The sequence below is a fragment of the Falco biarmicus genome, chromosome 5 (assembly GCF_023638135.1).
Source record: "Falco biarmicus isolate bFalBia1 chromosome 5, bFalBia1.pri, whole genome shotgun sequence".
In the NCBI taxonomy this organism is placed as follows: Eukaryota; Metazoa; Chordata; class Aves; order Falconiformes; family Falconidae; genus Falco; species Falco biarmicus.
The window spans coordinates 57,754,878-57,765,629 of NC_079292.1; the positions used below are offsets into that span (position 1 = coordinate 57,754,878).

Below are 10,752 nucleotides of genomic sequence, written 5' to 3' on the forward strand. Positions count from 1 at the left end.
ATGCAGAGGCACATTCAGAAAGCTGAAATTCCACCTAAGCTTAGTGCTCCTTACTAATTGGCTCTAAGCATTTCCGTGTTCAGTGCCCTATTTAGGTTTACTGAGTTGCACTTCAAAGACTAATTGAATAGGAACTTAGGTGGAATTCAGACTGTTGGAGTATGGCCTGTCCTCCCTGTCTACAAACTAATAAGCTGCCTAGTATCTTGAGACATCTGGTCACACGCTGTCTGCCTTTTGTGGAATTCTTCAGCCACCTGGCTATGGACAGGGAGAAACAACTTTCTTGCAGCGGTGTGTTGAAAACACTTTATGCTTAAATGAAAATCTCTGGTACTTCAATTTTTGCTCCAGCTAGTGGAAGTGCTGAGATCACAAAAGTGCTCGCAGAAAAATCTGACTGCTTTTTTACTCTTTTGGACTTGATTTCAAGTCCTGCAGCAGCTAGTTCCATCAGTTGAGAATAGAAGCGGGTTAGTGTTTGAACATTTTTTGCTTAAACGTGTTTGTGTTGTTTACTCCTCCTTTCTCTGTTGTACAAGTAAGCATAGATGGGAGTATCTAAACCCACTCTGTAGCTCCTGCGTTAAATGGTTTTGTGTCTAGGACATACAGCACAGGCAGCTATTTCCATTTCTTACAGTTAGTATACAGTCATGTTTTCTGCACATTTACATGAGCTTGTTGCTTTGTTTAGGGATGCTGTTGGCCATCTTGGAAAAGTGTGGTGCCATCCCCAAAATCCACTCTGCCAATGTGTCTGTGGGTGAAGGCACAGTAGCTGCTGGATATCAGGACTTCATCATTTGTGTGGAGATGTTCTTTGCAGCCATCGCCCTACGCCATGCCTTCACATACAAGGTGTATGTGGACAAGAGACTTGATGCCCAAGGTAGGAAATATGCCAGCACATATGGCATGTCTGTTTGGTAGCGAGACTGGGTGGAGACTGGTCCCTCTGGCAGCCAGTACACTGATATGACTCCTAGCCTGAATGCTTGGAAAACATCACATCCCCTTCTCTGTGGTGTCTGAGCAGATTCATTGTGCAATGGCTCTGCAGGGCAGAAACCTTGCCTGAATTGCATTGTTCCCTTTTCAGTTCCCCAGTATGCCACCCACGACAACTTGTTGCAGACCTGAGGGCTGCAAGAAGTTGCATCCTTTCAGTAGAGCGGGTTTGTCCTTCTTCCTGTCTCCCCAAAGGGGAACTCCATTGCTCCAGATTGTGCAACAGGCTGAAGGCAGGAGGGACAGGGCCTGAAACAGGCTCTGTTTTGAATCTGGCTCAGGAAGATGAGGCTGTGCTTTGGCAATATGTTTGGCTTGGAGGAGGAGGTTCTTCCTGTAACAACTTTGTGAAGGCTGGGCTGCTAGAAGTCTTATTCTGGGGAAGAGGGAGGTCGATGTTATCTGTTGGAAAAGGGGGTTCTTGTGCCCACTCTATGCAAGTACATTCAGTGTTCCACAAATAAAGGGGTTTCTTCCTGCTAGGGGGAGTCTGTGCTGAGGTGCAGGAAAAGAGCAGCCCTTGGGCAGTGTTCATGTACATGATCCCTCCATCCCAGCCAGCCCCAGAGATTTTGGAAGGACAGTGGTTGCAGCTGGGGGAGATGAGATGTGTGGGTGATGAAAGGGTAAACTGCTGGCAAATACGTGGTGGATGTTTCGGTGGTGGGTCTTGTTCAGTTCTTGTTATTTCCCCTCTCTCTCTTTCTTTCTCCATCTCTCTCTCTCCTCTCCCCTTTTTATCTCTCCCTTGCTTTGGCCACTGGTCCCTGATGCAGCTGTTCCATCATATGGGCCATACGGTAGGTACAGCATGCTCTGTGTGTTTGTCTCCATTGGTTTTTAACTGGGATGCTGTTCTGTCCTGATTCGCCTGCCTACTGCCTGCTCTGTCCCTTGTTCCCCCTTCCTTGTGGGTCTGTAACTTGACTGCCTCACACAGCTGCTTTAGGGTTGTCTGGATCATATGTTGTAAAACAGCCCTATAGTCAGTGGCATAACACCTAGCTTTAGAGCGTTTCTGTCCCAACTGTGTGAATCTTTCTCCAATGAGTTGCTCAGGCTCTCAAAGGAGCCTGTTTGTGCTCTCACCCCAGCCTCCCTTCACTTGCATAATTGCCACAGATCATCAGCATGCTTTAGTTGTTTGGGGAGCTCATCCCCAGGACTGAGCAAAGCTAGAAGCCCATGCTGGAAATGAGACCTAGAAGCCGTGAGAAATGGCATCTCCTAGAAGGACACACAGCCTTCCTCTATGCTCAGCACTTGGGTGGGACAATCTCCAACTGTTGATTCCCTCATGGTATCACTGTGACACCTTCCACCCATGAGTGGTTCTGCCTCTATTACTGCCTGTTCCCCTCCTTTCCCTCCTTCATGTTACGTTCCACTTTATGATCTCTTTCCTGTGGGCACTTCAATACCACCTATCAGTCTGATTTCCAGTGAGTGGGAATGGCAAATGCCATTTCTCCTTTATTTTTAGAATTTCCTTAGTTTTTATGTTCTGAAACCCTTTACAGGAGCACTTCCCTACCTGACTGTCTTCGTTGCACACCCAAGTCGGCACAGGTAGTAGAGTTTGTTGCTGTGGGTATGTCCCATTCTCATGGCAAGTCCCCCATTTGGTGCTGAGGTGGATTCGCTTGGCTAGCAGTGGCTGGATTTAGGAGCACTACTGGTAAAACTTGACACCATTTGTGTGACGCTTCCTTAGCAGCTGCTTAAAGAAGTCTGTGAAGTAATTTCTGCAGGATCTAGGACTGCATGTTCCCTGTTCTCCTTACCTTCATGTTAAGGTGTGTGTGGGAAGGCAGCAGTATTCTTCACTTGTCTCTCCCTGTCTTACCTTGACAGGTCGCTGTGCTCCCATGAAGAGCATCTCCAGCAGCCTCAAGGAGACCATGAACCCCCATGACATCGTCCAAGATGCGATCCACAACTTCTCCCCAGCCTACCAGCAGTACACCCAGCAGTCAACACTGGAGCATGGTCCACCCTGGCGCAATGGCAGTCATGTTATCTCACGCTCACACAGCTGCTCAGGTGCCCGTGACAACGAGAAGACCCTCTTGCTGAGCTCCGATGATGAATTCTAGGAAGGGAAACTGCCAGCACAGGCTGTCATTTTCCTTCTTTTCTTTTTTTAATTTTGTTTGTTGGTTGTTTTTTTTTTTTAATTTATTGAAGCAGAAACATGCAAGTCATATCACTTCCTAGAGAGTGTAGGTTGCAGAAGTGGGCACTTCCCATTAACTTTTGTGGGTACAGACGTGATGAGCATTGTGGAGGTGGGGGAATGGCCAGGACTCCATTCTCGAGCCCATTCCTTACAGCAGCAGTTGACTGGAATTAACTGAAGCAAAGCTCCAGGCTTTGGGGCTCTGGCCTCCCACACCTGTTCAGCTTGGTGCAGAGCGTGACTGGCCAGAACCTGGAGTTGTGGCCAAAAATGTTTTTGTTTTTTTTCCAACAGGACAACCCAACTGCTTTGTATTCCTCTTCCTGAATGCTAATGAAGGCACAGTTTTCTCCCCCAGCTCCCTGGTACTAACAACTACTCTGTGATCCTTGAGAAATGGGATTAGGATGCAGTGATAAGCATTCCTGAGGACCAGACCAGAGACTGGTCTGTTTATAGCCATTTTCTTGAATGCTTCGTAACAAAATGTCTGCTCCCACTCTCCTAAGCACCTGCTTGTGCAGTCCTGTACTTGAGTGAGCGAGGGGGAAAAAGGACAGAACTTTCTTCCTGTTCCTCCACTTCCTGCGTTCCCCCTGCTTCCCATCAGAGCTGATGCTTGTTGAAGCTCAGCAGGGATGGTATTACTGTCTCACAAGGGCAGGGTTTTCTAATCAGCAGGTGTCCAAGCTTCCCATCTCCCCTTCGTTCCTGTGGGGCAAGAAGCCTGCCTGCAGTGTCTGTCTCCTGGTAATGAGACTGAGGTGAGGACTGGCTGTGATAGGTGATTGAGTTTTGTAGAGCTCTGTCCCTTTCATCCCTCTTTGGGAAAGGAAGATACACAAACACTGAAATGTTTTTTCTTGTTTCCTGTCCCCCACCTACATAGCTGCCCCTCTTAAAGGTGTGGATTGCACCAGAGCAGGTGCTGGTCTCCTGCAGGGGGTTCTCCCCCTGCTTGTCATCACTGACTTCCCTTGTGAGCTGCACAAGTTTTGCCCTTAAGCTGGAGTATTCAGGAAGAGATGCTGCATACTCCTCCTTTGCTTTTTATCTCCATAGCTGTTCTGGGCCAAACTGGAACAGACTTGAAACCTAACATGACCTGGGTGGTTAAAATTGTCCCTCTTAATTTCCCAGGCAGCAGATGCTGCTGCACATTTCACAGGCCCTGCAGCAATTGCAGTGATGTCAAGGGTGGAGCCAGTATCCATGGGAGTGGGAGAAGCTTCCCCTTGCTTTTGTTGGGTTTTGGATTGGCCCCTGAGTATTTGGTAGAGCAAAAATAAAAATGATCCTTCTGTAGATCTATCCAGGGACCAGGAAATGCCTCTTGCTTGCTTCAAATTGTGTAGGGGAGGAGGGCGGAGCACACTCAAGTGCCCCCGATCAGATGCCCCTACCCCCAAGCAGGAAGCAAAATGGAGAGGTTGGAGCAAGCTGCTGTGTTCTTGGCTGAAGTTTCTCTGTTCTTCTCCTGCTTGATGCCTACCCTGCCACCAGCAGACCTGCACATTTCCAGCTTGCCCCTTGTTGCTCTGCTGGGAGAACTGGGATCTGGTTTACTGCCTGGAGTTTACCTTTCCTCTTGTATTCTAATCTATGTGTTGCTCATTCACTTTCTCAGAAGGAACTGTAAGTGAAGAGCACCTAATTTCCTCAGCACCTCTGCCAGGAGTTGGGGGAAAAGGGCTTGAAGAGAGGTAGGTTTGCTCCTTTCTGTGAGGATAAGATAGGGGAAAGCTTAAGGACAGTGTCTCCTTCCATGCTTGCATGTCTGAGGGGGACTGTGGAGCAGGTGGGAGCAACAGTGCTGACTCTCGAGGCAGCTGGAGGCAGGGTCAGTGGGTCCAGCAGCTTCTCTGCTGCTGGATTTTCCCATTTGTGCACATCCTGCGATGCCATGCAGTTAGTTACTGCTTTTCCTAAATCTGTCGCTGCTTAAATGGACACGCAGATGTGTCTGCCAGGCTTTATGTGGGCTTGGTGTAAAACTCCTTTTCCTCATGCCATAAGCTGCCTGAAAAGTAGGGCTGAAGACTGAATGGGGTTTCCTTCTGTCTTCTATGGCTTTGGTTAATAGTCCTTGAGTGTGAGATATTTATGTTAAACTTCCCCTCTCTCTTAGGAAGGTGGGGCATGATCACTTCCTCCCCTTCCCTTGCATTTGCAGGCCGTTGATGATGTCTCAGTGTCACTTAATTGGTGACTGTTCCCAATCTTTGTTGTGTTGGGTGGCTGAGATCTGAAATCTCTGGAATTGCCTTGTTGAGCTTGAAGGTGATCCAGGTTTGGGGAAGCATTTTTTTAAAAATTATTCTGAAATGTATGCTGCATATATATGCTGTGCAGAGGATCTGGATATTCTCAAAGCTTCATGTATGTAGTGGTTCTAAGTATAATCCTTTTGCACTAGCTGCCTTTGGAGAAGCCTGGTGAAGAATTAGTGCCCAAACAACAGCCAGCTGCCATGCATTATAATTTTTTATACATCTATATTTTTTAACACCACACAAAATCATCTCTGAGCTTCCTGCTCTCCCTCTTGACAGGCAAATGCCAGAGCAAGGACTGGCTCTGAAGCTGCTCTGGCTTGGAAGAACAAATATCTCCTTATAAGACCCAGAGCTTGTGACCAAGGAGGCCAGGGCATCCGTGGTCTTACAGGTCTGCTTGCCCAGGGCCCCAACAAATGTGTCAGTTCCAGCAGTAGGCCCTTGGAGCAGCTCTCCCTCACCTGCTTCCCCTCTCCTTCCTTCCTTCCTTTTTGTTTACTATGTAACATACCCATGGGATTTATTATTTTTCCATATAGAGTAGTTCTTTGTATATAAATGACTGAAAAAAAAAAAAAGTATGATAAATAAGACAGAGGCACCTAGTTTTGTACCTATTGTGTTTAACTGATGCGAGCTCAGCGACAAGCCGCTCTCTCTATTTTGGTCTTTGTGATGTTATACTCTGCAGAAATGAGCAAATATGATGACAAATAAAAATATAGAGATAATATAGATTGTACTTCAGCTGCCTCTGTGTGGTGCTGTCTGGGTGACTTGTCTGAACTTATCTTGAGTTTTTGCTCATTGCAGGGTCTGAGGCTTAGTGGGTCATTGTCTTGTTCTCCTAGTCCTCTTCTTGGGAGGAAAGTCATGCAGTCTATGTATGCAGGAGCTGATGAAGAAGTAGTGCTACAACAGCCTGGGGCCAAGACATCACTGATGGCCCAAGGCAGGAGTGAACAAAAACCTGGAGTTGAGACTCCTCTCTATCTCGGATGCTCAGTGCAAAGCACCTGTGGGAGAAAGGGGGCTGCTTTCTCTGATTTGGGCCCCAGCAAACAGCAGCTCTGGGCTTTTTTTCCATGAGCAGTGGTGGGGCTGGGGCAGTTTGCAGTGGCAGAGGGAACCTGAATGTAAAACCCAGAACCACCATGTGAGCACTGCAAGCTGCCAGGTTGTCAGAAGCAATGAAAAGTGTTTCCCCTATCTCAGCTCCAAGGAAAGGTGGCTTTTCCCTATGGGGAAGGAGCTCAGACTTCACCTCTTCGTAAGGTGCCTGCCATGCTTCCTTGCTCTGCCACCTATGGATGCAAGCTCCTCACTCTTCCTGAGTCACATAAGGAAGTTTTGGGGTAGAGCTGCCCTGACTGCACCTGCCTCTCCTCCCACCCCAGGTCTAAGGACAGCCTGGAGGGACTTTTTCCTAGTGAAAAAGCATTATCTTTCCTAAGAAAAGCTGATTCAGCACAGTTGAACCACTCCTGAAAGCAAGCACTTCTGGGGGTGTGATGTTCAGCATTAAGCTTGCTTACTGAGCACTTTTCTTCCAGAGACTATAAATTGGTGTGTGTCCTAAAAAATCATGAGCTGTCCCCACCCCATCTTTTATAGGCACATGCTTGAACGTGTGCTGCAGCAAAGCTAGAGGGAGCCAGAGCGACCACCTTTTCTGCCCGAAGTTCAAGAATGACCAAGCACACTGTCACTGTGGAAAAAAAACCAAACAAACTTGCTTTATTTGTAAAGTCTACAAAATACAGAGGAGTCAGGTAGGACACATACTGTAAGTCAGAAAATAAATAAGTATTTTTTTTTTTTGCTCTATATAAGTATAAGATAAAATGTGATTTGCATATATAAAATATAAAGTACAGCTCTGTACCAACATCCTGGCTGTGCCGAGAGGCGGAATGGCAAAGAGGACGTGAAAATAATTTATGTTCGTGCAATAAATAAACCCAAGAGGAGTTGGAGTGGGGGGGATGCTAACCACAGTGCCCTCTCCGTGAGCAGTGGGCACCTCTCTCCAGGGAAGGATGGAGGCTGCAGCAGAGGGCAATACCCAAAGCAGGGGCAGAAAGGGGCAGGATCATCTACTGCAGCAGATGCCAGGAAGGGTCTGCCTCCTGGTACCTCCCCTGTGCTGCCTGTACTTAGCAAACCAAACTCTTCTACAGCATTTCAGCTTGCTGAAGAGCTGGTTATATCCCACACAGGTGTCCAAGCTGGCGGAAAACCAAAGGGAGGCACCTACCTACTTGCCTGCCAGGCAGCTCCCAGGAGCAGGGATGCTCTCCACCCCTACTTCCCACCTCCCGCACCTCCACCCCTCTCTCTGCCCCCACAGCTCTGGCTCTCAGGGTCCAGGAGCACCTTTCCGTGGACTTTGTAGGCAGTGGGGTGCCAGGGAGTGCTTGGTGGGGCTGTACAAGCTGGCCTGCACTGAGCAAAACAGTGTTTATCTCTGCTCCAGCTGCCTCCGCTTCCTTCCTGCCAGTGCTGCTGCTTTTTGGAGACACCCAGCCAGGCTGAGCGTCCCATAGGCAGGAAGAGGCATGAAGGATGTGCGTGATTGAGAAAGATAAAACAGCAATGCTGCTGCTGCCCTTTGTGGACAACAGCCTGGGCTGACCTGCTCGCATCCCCCAGCTCTCCCCTGCCTGAGCGATCCTCCTCCATCACAAGTCACCTCTGGGTTCCCCCAGCACTGCAGACTGTCATGGCACTTTCCCATCCCACTCACCTTTACCAGGCACCAACCTACAGCCACTTTCTCTTCCCCCTCCGACCTGCCACCTTTCCTCACCGTCTCCATTGCTGGAGACTCCAGCCATGCTGCCATCTCTCCCCCCACTTCCAGCCGTGGCCCAGGATGTGGGGCCAGTGCTGATACCCCCTTCTCCATCATATCCCTTCTGCCCCTTGCTGTGAAGCCTCTCTCCCCTCCTTTTCCTCCCCGACTCATGCTCCTGGGAGTACCTGGCACACACTCAACTCTCCCATTAAAAAAAAAAAAAAAAAAGGCACCTGGTGTTTTCCTGCCAGCTTGGAGCTGTGGGATGCTTCCCCACTGCTGCCTGCAGGACTCACCCTCTCTGTCTGCACCCCCCAGAGGGGACGGGGCTGCAGGGGTCACCAGTGGGGTTCTGTCCTCCACCCCAGCACCCACACTGTGTCAGCCCTCCCTACACAGGGGAGCTGGAGGTCAGGGGATGGCGGAAGGAGGATTTTGGGCACAGGTCCCAGCAGGGAGGGAGTTGGGGAGGGGGTAGGAGGCAACTGGTGGGGGAAGGCGCCCTGGGGAGGCCTGTGCCCAGCCAGGGGACAGAGGCCAGCACTAGGAATAGGCAGCCTGATTGGCACCGGACTTGACGATGGTGATGACACTGGCGGTGGCCACCTTGGCAGGGGGCCCGTGGGCGGCCACCGTGCGGGCAAAGCCCTGCAGGGCCTCGTACTTGCCACGGAGGGTGTCGAGCTCCAGGCGCATGGCGGCATTCTCCCGGGCCAGCTTGTCCACCTCCCACTCCAGCTCCATCTTCTGCTTCTGCAGCTCTTCCTTCTGGCAGACGCGCTTCACCCGGCAGCTGGCGGCATAACCCCGGTTCTTCAGTGTTCGCCGGCGCTGCTTCAGCCTCGCCACCTCCTCCTTGGAGAGGCCACGCAGGTGGTGGTTGAGCTCCCGCACCGACAGCCCCATCAGCTCCTCATCCGACAGCAGTGGTGTGTTCTCCCCCAGCTCCCGCTTCACCTGCCAGAGAGTGGGGTGGTTGCCTGAGACCCCCGAAACCAGACCCCTGTGCCCCAACCCCATTCCCGCTGGCACTCACCTTCAGGGCCTTGCTGGAGAGCCCGTCCGCAGCCATCCTCACTTCGCACTGGCCCTGCCGAGCAGCCAAGAGAAAAGCCAGTTACCCCTCGCCTCGGCACGGAGGGCACCAGCCCCGCTGGATCCCCTGCCCAGTGCCCATGTCCCCCCACCGCGTGACTCATCCCTACACCACAACAATAATAACAATTGTAATAAGGGCTGCAAAAAATAACGGGGAGAGGCTGGACCTCCCGTTTTTCCTTCATCCCACCCCGCGGTGCTCGGGATGCTGCTCAGCGCCGGGGACCCAAAGCGCCGCAGCCGGGAGGCCGAGGCTTCCTGCCGGGGAGGGGACCCGGGCGCGATCGCCCGCGGCTGAAAAGAAAGTAAAAGCAGGAGCCCTCGGGCCAAACCGGCCGGGCCCCGCGCGTCGGTACCGCCCCCCCGCCCCCCGCCCGGCGGGCCCCGGCCCCGCGGCTCCCGACGCCAGCCTCGGGTGTCCCCCGACTCCGGGGGTGAGGGGTCGGGGCCGCGGTCACTCAGCTCGGGCGGGCGAAAAGTGGCCTTCCGTGATTCAGCAGGCCGGGGGAAAAGTCGCTGAAGGGGCGCCTGTCCCCTTCCCTGGGGGCCGGTCTCTTGGTCCCTCGGGCGGGGAGGGGGCCGGGAGCCCGAGCTGCAGCCCGGCAGCCGCTCCCCACCGCGAGGAGCTCCCCGCTCGCCAGCGGAGCCCCCGGAGGGGCGGGAGGGCCCGGCCGGGGCCGAGAGCGCCCCGCAGGGAAGTGTGAGGCTGGAGAGGGGCGGCGGGGAAGGTGGAGCCGGGGCGGCTGGAAGCTGATGCAATCCGGGCCGGGAGCCGCCGGCGGAGCGGCGCCCGGGACTCGGCAGGGCGGTGCGGGCGGCCCCGAGCGCGGACACCTCCACCCGCCCCCCCCGCCCCGTCCCCGGTCCCGGTCCCCGCGCTCAGTGGCGGCAGAGCGCCCTCCCGCCGGTGCTGGACCCGCCGCACCACGGGGGGAAAAGCCAGGAGCGGAGGGGCCGCCCCAGCCGGCACTTACCGGGAGGCTGCGCTGGTCCCCGCGGGGCCGCTGCCGGGTCGGGCCGTCGGGCGGCGCCTCCAGCCCCGCTCCCCAAGATTACTCACCCGCGGATTCTTTTCATTCATAAAAACACAGTCATGCAATGACGTCACCTTCGCCCCGCCCCCTCGCCGCCGCGGCCGCGCGCCCCAGCCGCTGTCCTTTAAAGCGGCCGCTGCCTTTAAAGGACCCAGGTGGCGCCCCCGCCTCATACGCGGCCAGCGTGTTACACACCGTGGGGCACGAACACAGCCGTCCTCCCGCGCCGCCGCTGCTTCTCCGAATCCAAGGATGTCGCGCACCCGGCCCTGCCCGGGAGCACAGGACCCCACCCTACCCCAACGCCACGGGCCGCTGCCTCTTTAAGAAGAGCACTCCCCTCCCGCCCCTCAAAAA

General features: G+C 53.0%; 2 protein-coding genes across 6 annotated transcripts in view; one reads left to right on the top strand and one right to left on the bottom strand.

Moving 5' to 3' along the window:
- TMEM184B (transmembrane protein 184B) overlaps positions 1–6,208 on the top strand; it is a 30,626-nt gene extending 24,418 nt beyond the window's left edge. For 2 of the 3 annotated variants that reach the window (XM_056341765.1, XM_056341766.1), the window contains exons 8-10: positions 698–892; positions 1,788–1,811; positions 2,866–6,208. In XM_056341765.1, the coding sequence (XP_056197740.1) occupies positions 698–892; positions 1,788–1,811; positions 2,866–3,107 (461 nt within the window). In that variant the 3' untranslated portion in view covers positions 3,108–6,208. The remainder of the gene's footprint in view (positions 1–697; positions 893–1,787; positions 1,812–2,865) is intronic. The other variant, XM_056341768.1, reaches the window with a different exon arrangement.
- A 967-nt stretch (positions 6,209–7,175) lies between these two features.
- Positions 7,176–10,670, bottom strand: MAFF (MAF bZIP transcription factor F). Of its 3 annotated transcripts, none has more exons than XM_056341773.1 (3): positions 10,591–10,670; positions 9,300–9,353; positions 7,176–9,220 (listed from the first exon to the last, which is right to left on the bottom strand). In XM_056341773.1, exons 2-3 carry the CDS (start codon positions 9,333–9,335, stop codon positions 8,807–8,809), a joined length of 450 nt encoding a protein of 149 aa, XP_056197748.1. In that variant the 5' UTR covers positions 9,336–9,353; positions 10,591–10,670; the 3' UTR covers positions 7,176–8,806. The 3 variants fall into 3 exon arrangements, with proteins under 3 accessions (XP_056197748.1, XP_056197747.1, XP_056197746.1); XM_056341772.1 differs by lacking the exon at positions 10,591–10,670 and adding an exon at positions 10,336–10,504; XM_056341771.1 differs by lacking the exon at positions 10,591–10,670 and adding an exon at positions 9,529–10,210.
- Positions 10,671–10,752: the final 82 nt, after the last annotated feature.